Source organism: Sphaeramia orbicularis, chromosome 12 (assembly GCF_902148855.1).
Source record: "Sphaeramia orbicularis chromosome 12, fSphaOr1.1, whole genome shotgun sequence".
NCBI classification, from domain to species: domain Eukaryota; kingdom Metazoa; phylum Chordata; class Actinopteri; order Kurtiformes; family Apogonidae; genus Sphaeramia; species Sphaeramia orbicularis.
In genome coordinates, this window is record NC_043968.1 from 8,525,679 (window position 1) to 8,547,610 (window position 21,932).

The 21,932-nt window shown below is 34.4% G+C and overlaps 1 protein-coding gene and 1 long non-coding RNA gene across 2 annotated transcripts in view; both read right to left on the reverse strand.

Moving 5' to 3' along the window:
* Positions 1-4,492: 4,492 nt before the first annotated feature.
* On the reverse strand, positions 4,493-8,544 carry LOC115430118 (uncharacterized). Its single transcript, XR_003936876.1, has 3 exons — positions 8,515-8,544; positions 5,221-5,258; positions 4,493-5,130 (listed from the first exon to the last, which is right to left on the reverse strand). It is a non-coding gene; the product is annotated as an uncharacterized LOC115430118 (long non-coding RNA).
* Positions 8,545-13,738: 5,194 nt separating this feature from the next.
* Positions 13,739-21,932, reverse strand: part of LOC115430294 (exosome RNA helicase MTR4-like) — a 43,130-nt gene continuing 34,936 nt past the window's right edge. Inside the window, exons 16-18 of the mRNA XM_030150235.1 lie at positions 21,693-21,819; positions 16,273-16,362; positions 13,739-13,860 (exon numbers count right to left, since the gene is read on the reverse strand). Coding sequence (XP_030006095.1) covers positions 13,739-13,860; positions 16,273-16,362; positions 21,693-21,819 — 339 coding nt within the window. The remainder of the gene's footprint in view (positions 13,861-16,272; positions 16,363-21,692; positions 21,820-21,932) is intronic.

Genomic DNA, 21,932 nt, shown 5'->3' on the forward strand with positions numbered 1-21,932 from the left:
ACATTTACTCCATTACATTTACTTAAGTAACTTTTTACATAAATTGTACTTTTAAGAGTACTTTTAATACGACATACCTTTTTACTTTACTCAAGTATATTTATTAAGAAGAAACACTACTTCTCCTCCTTTACAACAGTGCACATTCTGCTCGTTACTTTTGTTTTTGGTCATTTGTTAATGTACGAACTATTTGTTTTGCTTTGTTAAAAAGATTTCCGCCAAAAACTCACATGACTCACATGAGTTAAAGAAATTCGACAGAAAGAGGAGATATGTTTAAAGATATCTAGACTAAGGCTAATGACGTTCATTTTGTCTTCTGTTTCTGTAATTATACTATGTAATTATTAAAAAAAGAAAAGTATAATTACATCTAGGCTAACTGGTAAAAGTAAATAGAAAACCATGCACAGACTCTGCCTCCATAAGAACAGACTAGATATGAACCCTTTCATGCATGAATTATGAGAGCCTTAATCTAGATTTTTTCCCCAATTGTTTTTATTCCTCTTTGGGCATGAAAAAAAAAATACGTTTGAATTTTTTTTTTTTTTTATGAACCTATTTTTCACGGAGTTGCAAAAGTGTCCACTTGGCTGGACACCATGCATTTCATTTTTGAAGCAAAGAAACATGCATTTACTGATGCACTGTGTAAAATCTATGAAATAAAAAAGATTTTAATGCAGCTAATCTAATGTTTTCTCACATTTTAATATACTCTAATACTAGTCATTACTCACTTCATGGAGATAATATGCAAAAAAACCAAACTTTTTGGTTTAAAAAAAAAAAACAAAAAAACAAACTGTTAATTACAGTCTAATAACAATAACAGGTCAAGGTTTATTTCTATAGCACACTTAAAAACAGACTCTACTGTCCCAAAGGGCTGTATATAATGTATATAATAATGAAACAGATAGGAGTAAAAGACAATAAATAGAATAAAACAATACTGACACATAGTTCATGCATTAAAAACAAGCAACTGATTTCCACTCAAACATGTTCGTTCAGATCAGGTTCATCAAAAATAGCAAAGTTACAGTAACAGTATGAATGTCAGTGTGTGGGATGGTGCATGAGCGTCCAGTGTGTTGGCTGATATGGAACTGAAACAACAAAACACATGAATGTGTAAGAGAACAGCTGGAGAAGAACTGTCCACTGGAGTGACCACTGTGCATGAAAGGGTTAAAGTGATGGAACCAACAACGATCATTACCACGTATATTTGTAACTAGCTGTAATGTTCCCATATATATTTCAATATTTTATTTTAACATTTCATTTATTAATTGTTGAAATTTAAAAGAACAATAAATATGATGTTACTCATGAAGTACTCTGTACTTGAGTAATTTTTTTCATTAAGTACTTTTTTACTTTTACTTGAGTAATTATTTGGATGACTACTTTTTAATTTGTACTTGAGTAATATTTTTCTAAAATAACAGTACTTTTACTTAAGTCTAATTTTTGGCTACTCTGCCCACCTCTGATAATAATAGGGATGATCTTAAAGTATACATTATGTATCCAGATTACATCCACTTTCACATACTAAGAAAAATCAGGTCATGTGTTAAAATAATTTTATCTTGTCAAGCAAAAAAAAAGGAGTGGAAGAGGAAGAGAAACGTTTGTAATGAGGGAGGTCTTATAATAGAAGTGCTTTAAAGAGACACCCAAACAATGAGCTGTTTACTCTGTTACTCCTGCAGGATCAAACCAACCACAGCATTACCTACAGATCTGTTCATACCAGAAACAATGGAAATAGTTCTAGGGTCAAATATATAACTGAGGGTAACAGAGTTGACAGGTTTATTTAGACAATTTGTTAGATTTCTATATATATTTTCCTCTTTAAAATCACTTGTTAAAATGTATTTCTGTTCACTTACCTTTATGTGATTTTAGCATTCATATTAATTTTCCTTTTCAGTTTATTTTTTAAATTTTTGCTTTAGCATTTCTTATTTTATAACGGTTGTTACCTTCTATAGGTTTCATTAGTTCTATTAATTTTATTTTATTTATTTTTGTCCCATTTTCCTTTTATTGTTGTAATGTGTTACCACTTTCTTCATTTTTATGTGTTGTCTGCTCATTTTCTCTAATTGCACTTTCACCAGAATTGGGAATTGATTTTTCTATTTTATTTATTTTTAAGTAAGGATGTGTATGTTTCTATTGTGTTTTCTGTGACTTTTTTTTTTTTTTTTTTTTTTTTTTACAGTTTTATCTAAGGCACTTTTGCTGTTTTCAGGCCTAAAATTAACATAACCATAACACCGCATGGTATTTTTACAGAAAGATTCTTCTAAATATCATATATCCAATTGAGTAAAATTTAAACTGAAAGTTATTTATACAGATATTATATGGAAGTGTATTGCATTCACACAAAAAATAAAATTTGACTCTGTTTTTCTGAATTAATGAGATAATTATCTCGAAAAAACAGAGCCAATTTTTTATTTTTTTTTTCAGAAAACAGTATCTCATTAATTCCGAAAAAGAGCCGTTTTTTGTTTGTTTTTTTTTTCTTGGTTGTTTTTAAATTTGGATGGTTATTTAGTTAATATTTTAGTATATCTATTCATTTATTAATAATTTATTACAAATTTATTAATAAGTGATTGTTTCTGTAATTAAAGACATGATCATAATGAACACAAAAAACATATTTTTATTTTTACGTTTGATGAAGATGTTTGCAAAATATATCCCATAGATTTCAAAAGTCCCTCAGTTATATACTGACCCCTGTAATCCTCCTTGTGTACTGAAGTAATGCATTATCACAGATGTGGAATTAAACAGAGTATAGTGAATTTTATTTTTCATGTGAAGGCAATACACTTCTGTAGATAGTGTAGTAACACTGTCAGCATAAGAGTGTGATAAAGAAAGGAAGTAAGTTTTATTTATAGAGCACTTTTCAGACAGGAAGTCAGAAAGTGCTTTACAGTGGAAAAGAAATCCACACTTGACTCACACACTACTTTATATTAAATAACTAAGAAAGAGGAGAAGGAACATATCTGGGAGTCTTGTCAGTGTTTTGTTCAGAAGGAAATGAGATCATGTGGAGCAGGTCATGTGATTTAGAATTAACACACTTCCTTGAGAGGTGTTTTTGTAAATGGGTAACACAGATGGAAGGGATTTCTGGAACACAGATACACTTTATGTTCCATATAAAATTTGATATTTGCCAAAAAAGAAATACCGCGATAGATAGATAGATAGATAGATAGATAGATAGATAGATAGATAGATAGATAGATAGATAGATAGATAGATAGATAGATAGATAGATAGATAGATAGATAGATAGATAGTAGATAGATAGATAGATGATAGATAGATAGATATAGATAGATAGATAGATAGATAGATAGATAGATAGATAGAAGATAGATAGAGATAGATAGATAGCTAGATAGATAGATAGATAGATAGATAGATAGATAGATAGATAGATAGATAGATGATAGATAGATAGATCGATAGATAGATATAGATAGATAGATAGATAGATAGATAGATAGTAGATAGATAGATAGATGATAGATAGATAGATAGATAGATAGATAGATAGATAGATAGATAGATAGATAGATAGATATAGATAGTAGATAGATAGATAGATAGATAGATAGATAGATAGATAGATATAGATAGATAGATAGATAGATAGATAGATAGATAGATAGATAGATAGATAGATAGATCGATAGATAGATAGATAGATAGATAGATAGATAGATAGATAGATAGATATATAGAGATAGATAGATAGATAGATAGAAGATAGATAGATAGATAGATGATAGATAGATAGATAGATAGATAGATAGATAGATAGATAGATATATAGATAGATAGATAGATAGATAGATAGATAATGGATATTCTGTTTTTGGTCATTTGTTTGTTTTTTGCAGTTTTGCCATCTGTAAATACAATTATGTCTGGTCATTAAAAAAAATGTGTTTCAATTAAATTTACACCCAAAAGTAAAAAGTGCTGTGCAAGAATCCCAACTGAAAAAAATAGCCCAAAAATTAAAAATATCCTTAATTTTGTGTTTGTAGTGTAGCTAGCTAGCGAGATAGATTGATTGATTTACTTTATTAATCCCCAAGGGGAAATTCAAATACTTAAAAGAACACAATCAAAAAAGTTTTAGAATGAGCTCATTTTATTATCATTTAGCTAATTAGAAGGTGGTTGTTATTAAATTTCGGATGGTTATTTAGTTGACATTTTAGTATATCTAGTCATTTATTAATGATTTATTAATTTATTAATAAGTGATTGTTGGAGCCACTTATATTATGATAACAGTCACTTAACAGTGTTAACAGGTAACAGTGATTGTGTCTGTAATTAAATAATTATGGAATTTTTAAAGACATTATCGTAATGAACATAAAAAAACATTTTTATTTTTACCCCTATAATCCTCCTTGAGTACTGAAGAAATAAGGCATAATTCAACTCTTAAAAGTGCTTGAAACATACTTGAATTAGACCTTGAAAAATGTGTACGAACCCTGAATTAAAGGAATGTAAAATCAACATTTTGACGAGAAAAAACAGTAAATTAAAGGGTTAAGTAACACAAACACTGTAAAGGAGTGTTCCTGTATCGCAGTCATGAGTCCAAGGAGGAAATGATATCAGACAGCAGACACATACACTCCTATTTATTTGATCTGTGTTTGACAAGAGCAGACACAAATAAATACAAACCTGTGGAAGTGATGCAGAATACAGAAAGAACGGATAATAAATAGACTACTCCTGAAGGTAACATCGGATTTTTAAGTTATCACAACGACTATCCTCATTTTTCACCTGATCTGAACCATATTTGCACTGTACTGTTTATAACACAGTGATGTAAAAGCACACAGCTCCATCTAAATATGTATATTTATGACGCATTGTTGCTTATTATGTAAAAGAGAACACATCTGTAAAGCAAATCACAAAGGAGGAAGTTAAACAAACGGGTCTAACGTCCATGTCGGTCTCAGAGCTGTGACATGTGTTAGTAGTGGATGACGCTGTAGCCTGCATCCTGAACTGTTGAGTAGATTGTATTATCTGTAACACAAGCAAACGTCACAAATGATACGTTTAGAATGAAGAGACACAACGATGACGATTACTGGCCTTTTTTGAAACAGTCTGTACCTCCAGTGTTTTGTGTTGGATCTGGTAAAGGTCCTCTTCTGTAAATGAACAACGAAAAAAAGAGTGAGAATTTATAAGAACAATTACACTGGGTTACAAAAAAAATGTTTTTGCAAGTTGTCTAGGTTTTTTCAACTGAATTAGGACCATTTTGCACCGCTAAATCCAAAAATGACATCTGTTTTTCTCAATCAGGTCAGGTTTTTTTTGCTAATTTGATTTTGAAAAATTTGATCGTCTCACAATCTGTGTCCAAACTTTATCTTGGTCATCAAGTTTAATACCAAAATAAGACTGGTAGCACACTTCATGAAACTTGTGACTTGATTCCTGTTAGGTACGATGGTGTATTCACCGCAGATGTAGCAGAATACGTCAGACTTACTTTTGCAAGATCTTACTTGCACCTGTAATATTAAAAAAAACATTAATCATAAATTGGCAAAAGTCAAATCTTCAGAACTCGTTTATTGCAAGAAATATGAAAAGAATTTTGTATCATATGATGTGAAAATGCCCATAAATGTAAGCAAAAATGTTAAAAAGCCAATTTGTAGCATAGTTCAGAAAGTTGACCTGATTGAGCAAAACTGATGTGATTTTTGGATTCAGCACACCAAAATGATCCTAAATCAGCTCAAAAAACTTCAACAATAAATTTGTTGTTGACCAGTGTAATGGACAAAACTGGAGTAACTCATGAATAAAAGACGTTTTCCTCGCAAATTAAAAAAAAAAAAAAAAATTGTCTTTATGAATAGAGCTCAGATTTAATACATTTTCTTTAACCCCTTCAGCCCTATCAGCCCGCCTGTGGGCCGAAAAAATTATATTAATTGTTCATCTACTATAAAAATATAATAATCAGGACAATGGATGTTTTTTTTCAACTTTGCTCAAAGTTTAGACCCTAACGTTAATAAAGTACATCAAAAGTGTATTTTAGTGCAAAATTTAATGTTCAAACATGATTTTAATCTTTGTGGGGTGAAATATACACTATTAAAAATCTCCGACACGAACAATTAATTTATGCAAATCATCATCAATCCAGCCGAAAAAAAACAGGCGAGGATAAAAATTTGAAATTCTCTTTAGTTTGTTCCAGTTTACTCAGCATAGTAATAGATACAATATTTTAGACAATGGGAATAGATTCTGTGAGGTCTGTAAATGTCCACAGACACCAAGAACATCCATATGAACCTTATTATTGTGAAGGAATTCTTCATTTACTTTGGGTATGTCTGTTTAGGCGTTTTTCCCCTGAAAATATGGTCAGGGTTTAACAGGTTAAACTAAAGAACATGGATAAAATTAGCACTACCTCACAAACGTTACCACATAGTACAGTTTGAAATCTGTGTGAAAACTCATTCTCTTCATTAACAGAATATTTTAACCGATCATAGTTGTGTTTGATTTCAGTTATTTTCTGTTTATAGTTCAATCCTATTGTATTTTTTAAATATTTTTTAACTATGTTCATTATTGCACTGTGGGGCCTTAGAGTTTTTGTAATTGCCGTTTTCTGTGTGTGATGTACATGTGCATAAGAAACAAAACAATAAACCTGACTTGGACTTTAGGCGGGACATAATTTAACCTATCACTGACTGACAGATTGAGAGACAATTGGGCCATTGGGCAATTTTTTTTTTTTTTTGTAACTTTACTAACTCATGTATTTATTATTTTAGTGCAGTTTTAATATTTTATCATATATATGGGTTGTTTTTAGTTGGTGTTTTTTTTTTTAATTCTTTGTTTTATTTCATACTTTGCAAATTGCAATTGCGTTCTGTAACAGCATCTGGGATGTTTTATTGAATGACAATGACAATTCAAGTTGTTGATGTTATTCAGATTTTTAAGGAAACTTTGTAGATGTAAACCTGATCATAATATAATATTTTTTCCCCTGTTGTTATTTTACAGGTCCGGCCCACTGGAGATCAAACTGGGCTGAATGTGGAACTGAACTAAAATGAGTTTGACAGTCCTGGGTTACAGCTTCCTTAGGGCATCACATTTTTGGGACTTCTTTTCCGATCAAGCTCTTAATTTGACCAGTTAATCTCTTATATATTAGTAACTCCCCCCAGAAAATTTTGGCAATAAAGAAATCAGCAAAAATATGTGATTTTACCCATTTTTGAGTGTCAAATGACCTTGGACCTTGTCTAAAATCATGTGACTTTGACCTGTACATGATTTGAGACCTTCATAAACAACAGTAGCATCCCCCAAAAACTCTAAAACCTCTAATATGACATCTGCATGAGCAAATGTGGCAGAACTAACTGACAAATGCAGGATTTTCCATTGAAAAATAGGACCAATGGCCCTGTATCTTACCGGCCAAATGAAAAGCTTTGGGAAATGTATCCAGATGCCATTTATTCTCACCCAGTTCTGTGTATTTATTCTATTACAGAAATAGTCCATGTTTTGCTCATATTCCAATCAGATCTGTAAAAAATTCAAATTCCAACTTGATATCATTGATACTGATTTATTGGATCAATCCACGTCCTATCTATTATAATGGAACATTTTTCAAAGTCGTACCAAATCCAGAATCAGATCCGGATCGGAATAATTTCAATCCCTTGTGTTGACATCATACAGAAGCTGTATACCAAGTTTGAAGTCAATCAGAACTGGAGTTTGGGAGAAAAAAGACGATTGAAATGTTTTCCCCATAAGAGCCCATGTTAAATTTTGCGTCAGTTCCAGATCCAGAAGAAGACCCTGACCAGCATGTGGACATTATGTTTGGGTCATCTCCCCATCAGGGCTGGACTGGAGACATTTACACTGGAGATCATTTATATTTACTGAGTTATTGCATCCATCCACTTCCTATCTCTTATAATGGGGAAATTTTTCAAAGTGGCACCAAATCCAGAATCAGATCTGGATCCAAATAATTTCTCTAACTTTTGTTGACGTCATCATAAAGAAGCTGTATACCAAGTTTGAAGTCAATCGGAATTGTAGTTTCAGAGAAGAAGACGATTGAAATTTTTGTAACGGGCGGCGGATGCCTGTTGGCCCGTAAGCTAAAAATGGGTTTTCTGCACTCGGCTGACGAGCACCCTAAAGATGGCAGGTGTGTGTGTGTGTGTGGTGTGTGTGGGGGGGGGGTCTAAAACTTTACGGATTGGGCCGAAATTTTTTTTGGGAGTTACTAATATATAAGAGATTAACTGATCAAATTAAGAGCTTGATCGGAAAAGAAGTCCCAAAAATGGGACACCCTCGGCCTCCTGCCGCCCCTCCCTGTGTTACCTGACGATCGGTGGAAACAGTCGAGAAGGCAGCTGCAGTTGGAGACCTTTGGCTGCTGTAGAAGTTCTCGTACAAAACTGGAGCTGACAGATTATAAACAGACAAGTGAAAAGGCCTTCAGATCAAAGTGCACACATGTGTATTCTGATTACTTCCTTCTAAGCATTGATTCATTTTCAACGCCTCAGTAGTTTCAGACACTATCGCTGCATTCTTTTTTTCTTTTTCACTAGTGTTTCTTCAAGAGTGTTTTTGTTTGCAACTGAGTTATTACAACCAAGTAATTTCCCTTGTGGATCAATTAAGTTTGTCATTCATACCCAGAGGTATCAAGTAAGAAAGTACAAATACTTTGTTACCTTACTTAAGTAGAAATTTTGGTTATCTGTACTTTAGCGGAGTATTTATTTTTCAGCCGACTTTTTTCTTGTACCTACTCCTCAAGATTATCATCATTAACGAAAACGAACAAACTGACGAAAACTAGAATTGTAAAAAACATTTTCGTTAACTGAAATAAATAAAAACTATAATTAAAAGAAAAAAACGATAACTAACTGAAACTGTATTGTGTGCTTATAAAACTAACTAAAACATATAAAAATTATGGCTCAAATTCCCTTCGTTTTTGTCTTTGTCAATGTCGGATTGATGAAAGCGATTTATTTCCCTTGAGCAATTTTCTCTGCTGGCACCATATGATATTTAACGGTCCGTCACTTGTGTTCACTTGTGGTTTCCAGTCGTCTTCTGGTCCCCACTCTACCTGGAAACATGGAGACTAAAGCCGGGAGAAAGCAGCAGAGTCCTGTCTGGGATTTATTTGAATACAACGACAGAGAAGAGAGAAAAGATATTAAAAGAAACTAAAACTGAACTATAACTAAGCATTTAGAAAAAAAAAACAACAAACTAATAAAAACTAGCAAACCTGCTCTAAAAACGAATTAAAACAAACTGAATTAGAGAAAAAAAAAGTCAAAACTAAAATAAAACTAAACTATAATGAAAAATCCAAAACTATTAGAACCTTGGTCCTCCTTACATTTTAAAAATAGCCTCGTTATTCCTATTTCATTTCAGCTTGTCTTCATTCTGGCTTGTCATCTTTCACATAAAAAAAAAAAAAACTATCCAGATAAATCGCTCCATCCGGATAGAGTGAATTTGATTGTGGTTGGATGAGAAAAAACATTCTACCATTCCAACACCCAATGGGTTTTATGTGATCCATCGCACCTGACTTTTTGCACCATTCCAACACTTCTATTCAACTAGTCATCTCATCCTCCGCTCCATGAAACACGTTAATGCCTTTAAACTGACAAAACAGAATGACTCCATATTTTCTTCTTGCTTTGATGTGAGAAAAATAATATTACACTATGCCTATAAATAACACAAACTTCAAATTTTTGTCTTTGTTTTAGTGCAAAAAACCCCCCATTATATTAGTTTATGCATTTGGCAGATGCTTTTTTCCAAAGCGACTTACAAGGGAAAACCAATCAAATCACTCAATCAATCAAATTTTATTTATAGCGCCAGATCACAACAAAAAAGTTATCTCATGACACTTTATAGAGTTGGTCCAAACCAGACTCTAAGCCAATTTACAGAAACCCAACAGAATCCTCCAGGAGCAAACACTTGTGACTGGAGACAGTGGAATGATGATGAAGGCAGGAGAGAGGCAGGACCACCGCAGCAGGTCCAGAGATAATCCTGGGAAAATCTGTGATAATCCTGAGAAAAACCTTATTAAAATATTTAAAATGGAATGTCTGACAATGCTAGGTCAGGAGGTGTAGGAGGTATTATGAAAATATTTACATTTACAAACTATCCTGTAACAATAAAATGTGAATAACCTGAACAAATATGAACAACCTGGAATGTCTAAAAAAATTCAGCACAATTTGAACTCTTTTCTGCCTGTTCCTCAGTGTTTAGTGTCTTTGTAGAGCTGATCCATAATGCACATGTAGAAATGACAAGTTGAGGCAGATATTGTTAAAACGCACACAATTTTCTTAAGTTTTTTTAATTTCAATTTCAGTTTTTTCAGGTTATTCGCTTTTTTTTTTTTTGAATAGTTTATAAAAGTAAGTATTTTCATGATTTAATGGGGTTTTTTTGCACTAAAACAAAAACAAAAATTTGGAGTTGTCATTATTTATAGGTTATTATGTTAATATTTTCTGGTCTGACCAACTGCAGATCAAATCAGGCTGAATGTGGAACCTGAAAGAAAATGAGTTAGAGACCCCTGTTTTAAACCCTAGTGCCTCTACTTGTATCTGAGTACTGAATGGAAATCCTTTGGACTCCTCTGTTCGTACCTGGTGGTTTGTCGCCGGTGCGTCTCAGATTCACAAAGTGTTCAATATCTTCCTGAACGTCGGTTTGTTCCAGAGACTTCCTCACTTCCTCATACAGCTGCACACATTAAACAGTCTTTTCATATCTACACTGGGTGACCACGAACAATAAAAACTACAAATCTAACAATAAATCACTTTGTCACGTGGTGTGTGAGCCAAACACTTTTTTTTACCTCATCACTGGTCACACACTGCTGCGACAGCTGGTTCACATGCGTCCAAACTGTGTTTCGGAGGAAGTTGATCCTCTCCATTGCCTGTTTTTCAAATATCTGTGCACCAAAAATAGACATTTAGCCCAGTCACATGATGGGAAATGCATGAACTATTTGGCTGTATGTGTTGAGTGCGTCAGGATCTCACTTCACAGGCTTTAACGTGCTCCTTCTGCCATTCATCTTTGATCTTCCCCATCGCAGGACACATTCTGCTGGTATAATTTATCTGACAACAAACGCAAACATCACTAAAAACAATACACACACAGTTTACAGTCTCAGTGTCTGAGATTCAGCATCATCTATGCAAATTTGGTATTTTTTTCTCTGCTTTAGTAGTGTATTCTATTTATATTACATGTAAGTATTGATTTTATCTCTTCACACTTCTCTTTTTTTTTTTTTTTTTTTTGTAGTTTTTTTTTCCAAGAGTGAGGGGGAAAAAATTATTAGACCATCAAAAGTCATCAAAAACAATGGTTATGCAATCAAGTACTGACTCTTTTTAGAACAGCAAACTAATTTTTGGTGTTGCAACCCTGAATCTGTAATTTGTCCTGTTATCCCACCCTGGCCTGTAGAGGGCCAGTGGTGTATTTGTCTATATATACTGAACAACAAAAGAAACGCAAGTATGTTTCAGTATTGGTTTATATGGGAGTTTTATTATGAATATTGGTTTCATATGAGATATTTATATCCAGCTGTGAAATTTACAGTGGCTCTCTCTTGCTGTCCTTGTAGCACTGAGCTGACGGTCACGGAGACGGGCCAAGCGAATATGGCGATCCTGATTACGGGTGGTCACACGTGGTCTTCCGGATCTTGGTCTGTCCCGAGTGGTCCCCGTGTCACGGAATCGTGTCCTCAGCCTACTGATGGTGGACTGGTGCACTTGAAGATGTCTGGCAACGTTGCGAGCCGTTAAACCAGCATCAAGCATACCAATGGCGCGTTCTCTCAGATTATCGTTAAGGCGAGGCGTCGTGGTAATGCAGAACTTTTGGAATCTTACCATTTCTTTTTATAGCCCCCGATAGACAAAGGGAATGCCACTCCCATTTGTTGCTCCCACTACCATATCATTCAAACGTACCGCACCTCCGATACTTGTGCTCAACACCACTCGTGGTCGTGTTTGCCTGCAAACACACGCTCCAATGGTTACAACTCACTTATTGTAATGTGTATCTCAGTTGACAACTCAACAGGACAGCTGAACTCTTGCCTAAATTACGACCAAAACTTGCATTTCTTTTGTTCTTCAGTATATGTATGTGTGTTGAAGTCAGGTGGCTGTATTGGATTGGTGGAACGTGCGTCCTGGGATTGGCCAGCCTGGAGCCACAGGCCGCTAATTGGTGGAGGAAGACGGAGTCCGCCTTTAAAAGCCGCCTGTTCGACAACACAGCCCCCTCCTCGTCCTCCCCTGCTCCCAACTAACGCCGCCAGTTTCGCATCATTAGAGAGAGAGAGAGTTTCACAATTTTGATTCTGTATTTATGCACATCGTAAATAGTTTATGGACACTGCAGCACTTGTTAGGGTGAGAAGTCAATTTTATTTTCATCACGTTTTCTCCTGTTTTGAGCTAGGAGGCCAGGTTAGTTCTGTGTATTTTTTGTTCTTTATTTTTATTTGGGAAGTACAGAGTGATTGAGTTGGTTTTGTTTGTTATTTTTGTCACTGCTCACCCTACATTAAATAAACTGCTGCTCAGTTTTAATCTAACATTATTTGTCACAGTCTTCCTTGGGAGTGGGAATCGAGTGGGGAGTCATTTTAGGTTATGCCTTTTTTTACCCATAGACTAGGGCGTAACATTGGTAACAAAAATGAACATTTTGACAATATCAGTGGCTGAATATAATAGAATATAAGATTAACAAAAGAATACAAGCGCAAACACACTATATATAATAAATTACAAACATAAAAAATCAGATATGGTAGAAGCTTCGGGCAATAAAACAGTAAAATGCAACAATAAACTGTAAAGTGCAAAGTAAAATGGAATTACATATATCAGATTGATAAGCTTAGACTCTTTCAAATATTCCTTGTTTTCTACTAAGGCTGTGTATCAGCAAGAATCTGGTGATACGATACAAATCACAATACTAAGATCACGATGCAATATATCACGATATATCCATGATAACTGTTAAAAAGGCCATTTTTATTGGTTTTGTTTCTTTTTTTGAAATGATTATTTCCTGGAAGAGTTGGATTACACCAGAAATCTGCACAAATACTAACACATTTTAATTTGATTAGAACAGGATCCTAATGCTATATCAGAAAAAATTTTCCTGTGTTAAAACTTAAATTCTGTTTTACTGACATTACAGTTTGAAGATCCTGTTCAAATGTTCATATTCTATTAGTTCAGAACTAACCCCCAGAACATTATTTTTTATGCGATCCCAACAAAGGAACTACCATAAATAATAATAAGTAAGACATAAACAATAAAGAAAACTGAAAAACAAAAATGACCTATGCCATGTCAGCATTTGAATAAATACCTAAAAATATTGATACAGTTCTTTTTAATATCGATACAGTATCATGAGATAAAATATTGCGATATATTGCAGAACCGATATTTTCTTACAGGCCCTATTTCTTACACATTTCTTTACCCAAGTCCAAATGTAGGTGAGGAGGTACAGAGGAGCTGTTTTTTTTCAGCGTACCTGCTTCTTCTGCGTTCTGTTTGGCCTGCTGTGCTTTTGCATAAGCTGAAAGGTCAGAGGAAATGACAGATCAAATTAGTAAAGGGATATTAGTGAACTAACAGTGCATTTACATTTCCTTTTACAGTGTGTACATAGAGCTTTCCACTGGTACAAACACTGTGATCTGAAACAGGACATAAGGTGCAGGGTTTACATCTGGGTGCTTCTATGAAACTGGGTTTATTTGGTACCTGGCACTTTTCCAGCTTTTTAGACCCAATAATAAAAGAGAAATTTAGACATATATCCCCCAGGATGGACCTAATGATGACCTCAGATAAATGCAAAAAAACAAATTCATACTCTTGCTCTGAGCCATCCCAAAATTAATGAATTTTAATAAAATACTGGGGCCAAAAATAGACCAAAATTGGGACCTGAAAAGCTACTTATAGGTGTCAGTGCATTTGATCTGGACCACATGGCTGTAAATGGTCTTATAAAAAGTTATAAATAAAGACACTGTGTGAAATTCGATGATTCTAGTGTTTTTTCTAATCCAGACATGGAGGTTTTCTCATTCCAGGTTCAGTGTGTAACCCATCGTGTCCACTTGCCATTACATTGTTGATTGTTAATTGTTAATTTATTTGCACAACATAAAACAGCAATAGAAAAAAACAACAACATTCAACAAGTAACAAAATTGTGCAGGAGAGGTTAGAAGCCAAAAAAGAAGGTTATATGAATACCTCCCCCGAAATGAACAATACACACAAAAGAATTTAAAAATACAATATAACTAAAATAATAAACTAAAGTAAAAACAGTAAAAATGTAATCCACATTACAAATCATCAATACAAATCGAGTGATACACAGCTTTACATTTTTTCATGAATTAAAGTCCTTTTCAGATGCTTTTTAAACAATGATAAAGTCGATGTGATTGAAGTTCAGGTCTTAGATTATTCCACAGATTTGGTCCACGATATTTCAGAGAATACTAACAGACTGAAGTTCGGCAGTACGGAAGAGAAAATTTGCTTGAAAATCGTGTCGGAAAGTTGTGAATAACAGAAGACAACTTAAAGAAATTGTGAAAAACTTTAGGAAGAATATGAGGTTAAGTGAACATATTTGTACATGAGACACAGGTCTGGGAAACGTTCACATCAAAAACTGAGAGAAGATTGAATTTTTGGAAAAGAGGAGCAGATGAGTGGAGTCTCTGAGAAAAACTGATCATTCTTAAAAATTTCTTTTGAATTAAGAGAATCTTATTGAGATACGTGGGACAGGTTGCCGCCCAAACAGTATTGCAGAAATAATGTAAGGATAAATTAAGCAATAATAAAAAGTCAAGAAACAAGAATGATTTATCAATGAACTTGCAGAACCTGCCCATTTAAATACATATAATCGCGAATGATTTTGCAACAGTGGTCACTTTTGTGAAACACTCTGCCTTGCATAATTAGTTCAATTCCCAAAATGTACCTGTGAGACAATAAAGAAATATTAAAAAAAAACAAAAAAACAGTGGCACGTAATTTTTGTGTTCTTTTGACCGTGTTACATGTGGATTTTTCGTATTAAACATAATGTAAATAATCTAAAAATGTCTTTTATATGAAAAATAGCTTCTCTTTTATCTCAGTAAGTATTTATTTTTAAAACAGACCCAAAGTGCTTCCAAACTTCATAACATTAGTCTACATCTGGTTTGAATTTTTGCCCCCCATGTCCTGTTTTTAGGACCAGTTTCATAGAAGCACCCATCTATACCCATCCTTAAACATTAGATTTCAGGATATTTGTTCCACGTAGTCAAACACTATACTGTCAGTCAGAGTGCTACATGTGACGTCTACTTTCTTCAGCACTTTTTGTATTTCCAAAACTATAAACATTAGGGTAGTTATTATAATAATTATTATTATTTTGAGCCAAAATATAATTATCCGCGGCTGAGTTTTTAAACACTGCGCATCTCTAACAGCTGTGTAGAGGTTTATCAAAGGAGGGGTAACATTCAATGAGAAGACTGAAAAATAATGATTTCAAAGCAGTACAACATGCCTGAAAACTTATGAAATTCCACTATATATTGAATTCTTACCTAATGCTTGGCTTGCTTGTTTGTTTTTTTCACATAAATTAAGACTTTCCTGTTTAAACTGAGGCAGAAAAGGCATTTGCTTGATACTCAACCCCCCCAAATGAAAGTTACATCCATGCTGAGTTTGTTAGCCTCTTAGCATTATTATATTTTGGCTGAATTGTGTTATCTGCGTACAGTGACACAGCAGTGTCATGAGGTTAAAAAAACAACAATGATGCTACTGAGATACTAAATACTCACTTGCTGAGTGAACCACAGTCTAAATGTACTAAGTGTAAAAGTGAAGTAAATGCAAAGTAAATGCACTTTAGCTGGTGTAAAAATAAGGAAATGCATCCTTTCTACTGTACCTGTCATGTGCTTGGTGTTGTTGGTGTTTCGATTCACATTCTGGTCTGCTTCTTCTTTATCTCTGCACTTCTGCTCATAGGTTTCTTCGACTAAAGAATTACATAATGAAATGCTTAATACAGATCCATACAGGGTGTCCGTAAGTCTGTTTACAGCTGGAACACATGCATTACTTCTGCCAAGGGGGGGGGCTGTTTTCAGGGGGGTTTGTCTGTCTGTCCGGTGACAGATACGTCAAAAGTTATGGACAGATTTGGATGAAATTTTCAGGGAATGTTGACACTGGCTCAAGGAACAAATAATTACATTTTGGTGGTGACCGGGGTGGGGTGGGGTGGGGTGGTGTGGTGGTGGGGGGGGGGGGGGGGGGGGGTAAGCATGAACTGATCTGCCTTCTGTGCTCTCTGAGTGCTTTTCCAGTTACAAAACCAATAAGAATAACTTATAATAATTTTATTTATATAGCACCTTTAAAAACTGAGTTTCCAAAGTGCTTTGACAGACAAAGCAAAAGTGCACAACAGCAGAATAAAAACATAGCAAACAACACATAAAAGAGATGAGTACAGCAAACATGACTAACTTGAATGTATCACAGTGGAGAGGGCAGAAAATAACAGAACATGATGCTGTCAAATGTGAAATGAAAGAGTGGAATAAAACAACATCATGTATATCAATATAAATGAATAACCAAAACAGGGTAACATTAAATATTCAACATTAAAACAAGACATCACATGAAGGCAAATCTATAAAAATGCATTTTAAGAAATGACTTAAAAGATGACACTGAAAACAATGAAACATTTGTTCTTTGCGCCAGTTTAACATTCCTGAAAATTTCATCAAAATCTGTCTATAACTTTTGAGTTATCTTGCTAAAAAACAAACAAACAAACAAACACGCAAACACACAAGCAAAGTGATCACAACACCTCCTGGTGCAGCTAACAAGAAAAGCACTCTGAGAGCACAGACCTGCGCCAAGACAGACCGCTAGACAGATATACGTAGTTAGACAGTGACAACTTCAAATTTTAAAATTTGTTTTAGTGCAAAAAATAACATTAATTATGAAATATTTACATTTACAAACTTTCCTGAAACAATAAAAATGTGGATAACCTGAACAAATATGAACAACCTGAAATGTCTAAAGAAAATTAAGCACAGTTTGAACTATTTTCCACCTGTTTCTTCAGTGTTTGGTGTCTTTGCAGATCTGATCTATAATGCACATGGACAAATGAGAAGTGGAGGTAGAATATATTACCTCTGCCAGGAGGTATTGGGATCACTTTGCTTTGTGTGTTTGCATGTTGTTTGTTTGTTAGCAAGATAACTCAAAAAGTTATGGACAGATTTTCATGACTTTTCAGGAAATGTTGATACTGGCACAAGGAAGAAATGATTAAATTTTGGTGGGGATCGGGGGGGGCAGATCTGTCTTGGCGGAGGTCTGCGCTCTCCGAGTGCTTTTCTCGTTAAAATTGCACTTACTTTCTTAAGAAATTTCAGTTTTTCAGGTTATTACCTCCGCCAAGGAGGTTATGTTTTGCTGGCGTTGGTTTGTCTGTCTGTGTGTGTGGAAGGTAATTCAAAAAGTTAAGGACGGATTTGGATGAAATTTCAGGAGATGTTGATACTGGCACAAGGAACAAATGATTAAATATTGGTGGTGGTGGGTGGGTGGGGGGTGGGGGGGGGCACTGATCTGCCTTGGCAGCGGTCCTGTGCTCTCCAAGTGCTTCTAGGTCACATCTTTTTTGTTTGGATAGTTTTAAAAAGTAAGTATTGTTCATAATTTAGTTTTTTTTTAATAAAACAAAGACAAATTTGGAGTAGTCATTATTTCTAGGTTATTCTGTTATTATTTGATGGTCCAGCCCACTGGAGATCAAATCAAGCTGAATGTGGACCTGAAAGAACATGAGTTGAGAGCCCTGGATTAAAGCTTTAAAAGCAAACATTAAAATTTTAAAATCAATGCGATAGGTACCAGTTTCATAGAAGCACCCATTTGTAAACGTATCCTCATCATCACAGAAGTTTCAAACAGCCCCACAGCTGATGAGACAGATGGTCTGTGGTCAGTCTGACTGTAAACCACACACAGTTGTTCATGTCGGTGAGCGAGCCTTTTCTTTCCGTCCGCCAACACTCCTGGAACAGTCTTCCTCTGGACATAAGGCAGCATGCTCTGTGGATGTTTTTAAAGCAAAGCTCAAGACCCACTTGTTACTCTGTGTATAAGTCTTGATGTGCTTTTACTGTTAATGTTTTTAGCTTTTATGTTTTATTGTGAGTGATTTTATATCTGTACAGCACTTTGATTGAAAGCGCTTTACAAATAAATTATTATTATTATTATGATTATTATTATTACAGTTTGTTCATGATTACATCCACTAATAACCAGCTCCTTCAGTGCCACAGACGAACATATTTCACAGTTAACTGCTTTGAGTGAAGTAGTTCTCCTTCTGCTAATGGTTTAATGGTGTTGGGTGATGCCATGTGGTCTACTTCCCAGACAGAGCCGCCCCCCCCCCCCCCCACCAAAGAGGAAGAACACAGCAGAATGATTTATGACCTTCTCACCGTTTCACAATACCATGTGAAACTTTTCGACACGGATTCCTCATCAGCTGCTTAGTGTGCACACACTTCTGTTTTTCTACAGGTGGATTCAGTCACAGGAGCACAGGTAACTGAATATACTGTGTCGTGCAAGTTACTTCCAAACTGTACTTTACGGATTACTTGTTATACTTCCTCCCACTCGTTTTTGAATATGCCAAATGAAGTCATACTTTGTTTAAATGTACTGTATGTATCAAGGTCATTACGTAACGAAACTAACGAAATGACGAAACTAGAATTGTAAAAACATTTTCGTAACTGAAATTAAAAAAACTATGATTAAAAGAAAAAACAATAACTAACTGAAACTGTATTGTGTGCTTACAAAATGAACTAAAACGTCCTAAAAATTATGGATAAAATTCCCTTCGTTTTCGTCTTTGTCAATGTCGGATTGATACGAAATCGATTATTTCCCTCAAGCAATTTTAGCCACTGGCACCATATGATATTTAACGGTCCGTCACTTGTGTTCACTTGTGGTTTCCAGTCGTCTTTGGTCCCCACTCTACCTGGAAACATGGAGACTAAGCAGCAGAGTCCTGCCTGGGATTATTTGAATATGACGACAGAGAAGAAGAGGAAAGAGACAACAAAACTAAATTAACACTAGAACTAAGCATTTAGAAAATAATGAAAACTAATAAAAACAAGGAAAAGCACTTGGAGAGCGCAGACCTCCACCAAGCAGATTCTGCCCCTCCCCCAAGACTAAGTTAGATTAAAAAAAAAAAAGTAGAATTAAAAGATAACGTGTGTGTTTTCTACCTATCACATAAAAACATAAATGCATAAAAGCATAAAACATAAAAAAAAAAACAACTGGTGCCACACCTGTATCTTTAGAATAGAATAGAATAGAATAGAATAGACTTTATTTGCCATTTGCACAGATACATCGCAGTATAGGTACATTGAAATCTTGTGCATTTCCTGAGTCACAGAGTTAGAAAAAGACATGAATTAAAAACAGAAACAAAACATAAACACTGCTAAAACATATAAAACAGTTATTGCACAGACAAAACAAATACACATTTTTAAAATAGAGTACTGATCAGAAAAAAGTGATAATAATGATAACAAGAAAAGCACTTGGAGAGCGCAGACCTCCACCAAGACAGATCTGCCCCCCCCACCCCCCTGATCACCAAAATTTAATCATTTGTTCCTTGTGCCAGTATCAACATTTCCTGAAAATGTTATGAAAATCCATTCGTAACATTTTGAGTTATCTTACTAACAAACAAACAAACACACAAATGCGCAAACACACAAAGCAAGTGATCACAATACCACAGGGCGGATGTAACTATCAAACCTGCTCTACAAACTAATTAAACGAACTGAATTAGAGAAAAAAAAAGTAAAATTAAACAAAAGTAAATTATAATGAAAAATCCAAAACTATTAGAACCTTGGTATGTCTATGTTTTTTCATGTTTTCTTGTAATCTGTTTTATTTCTAAGGACTAAGTAGGATTACTTTTGTTTCTGGCATATTCAAAATAAACTAAACTAAAAAAACAAACTAACTCGTTACTGTTATTTAAAAGTAATTCCTTACCTTACAATATACTGTCTCAGAATGTAATGTGTTACATGACTTCTGTATTACATTTGAGTTACATACAGACTCTTGTCATAATAGATAGTAGAGCCTTTGGACAAATACATTTGCATCTGAAGTACATGTGGACGGATATATGGAAGTAAATCTGTCTCATCAGATTTTGAATATAAAGCCATTGAATTTCTAGCACTGAATTTTTTTTTGCATTGAAATTAAGCATTTGAATTTTTTGTCTCTGAATTCAACTATGTTCATAAATTTAGAAAAAAAAAATTCGGATGCAAAAAATTCAGATGAAAAAAAAATTCAGATGCAGAAAATTCAGATGCTAAAAAATTCAGATGCAGAAAATTCAGATGCAAAAAATTCAGATGCAAAAAATTCAGAAGCAAAAAATTCTGATCACACATCCGCGCTGACCATCTTCCTGCATCGGCGTCACCTGACCAACCTAACGTAACTCAATTGGCTGGCTGTCGGTTCAACTTGAGATAGAATTGATTGCTTTTCCTTGGTGTCCTGGATGTGTTGATCTGAATTTTGTGCATCTGATTTTTTTGCTTCTGAATTTTTTGCACCTGAATTTTTGTTTTCTTCTAAATTTATGACATAGGTAAATTGAGAGACAAAAAATTCAGATAGTAACTGACATTAACTAACATTATTTTTCTGAAATCCCAACAAGGAACTACATTATTTAATAAGAGTGTTAAATAACAATAAATAAAATATAAACAAATAAGAAAGACAAAAAAAAACAAAAAATGAACCTCCACAATGTCTGCATTTGATTGAAGAACTAAAAATATCGATACAGTACTTTTAATATCGATACAGTATTGTGAAAGGAAATATCATGATATATTGCAGAACCAATATTTTGTTACACCTCTACTTAAAATGTCGCTTTTTCAGCCTAATTGTCTTGAATCATGCGGTCTTCATCGTCCTGTGGATAATCTGCTTCTCCCAGGCCAAACCCAGACCCGATCTGAGAAGTCTCCAAATATCTACAGTATAATAATACACTGTGGTTGTTGTAAGTGACGAGTATTGGCTTTGTACTCACGTCCATCGTCTTCTTAAACTGTAGCGCCTTTCTGTTTGTGGAGAGCGTCCCTCTGTTGTTCCACCTGTCACGACACGGTTGGAACTTCACTGCTGTTGTTCAGATGCTACAGTTATTTCAGTGACTTTTACCGCTGCTGGTAAAAGTGCAAACCTTCTTTCTGGCTTCTCGTTGTTTTTCTCGAAATTCCTCCAGTTTCTGGCCTCGTCTCTCATGTTTTGCGCCAGCTGAGGTGAGCGAGGCTAACGTGTTCAGTCTCTGCGCAGTAAAAACAGGATTTAGACGGTCACTACACACAAACCAGGTTCTTAAACACAACTGAATGATAGAAACTGAAGTGGGTACTATAAAGATTAAAAAATACTAAGCAC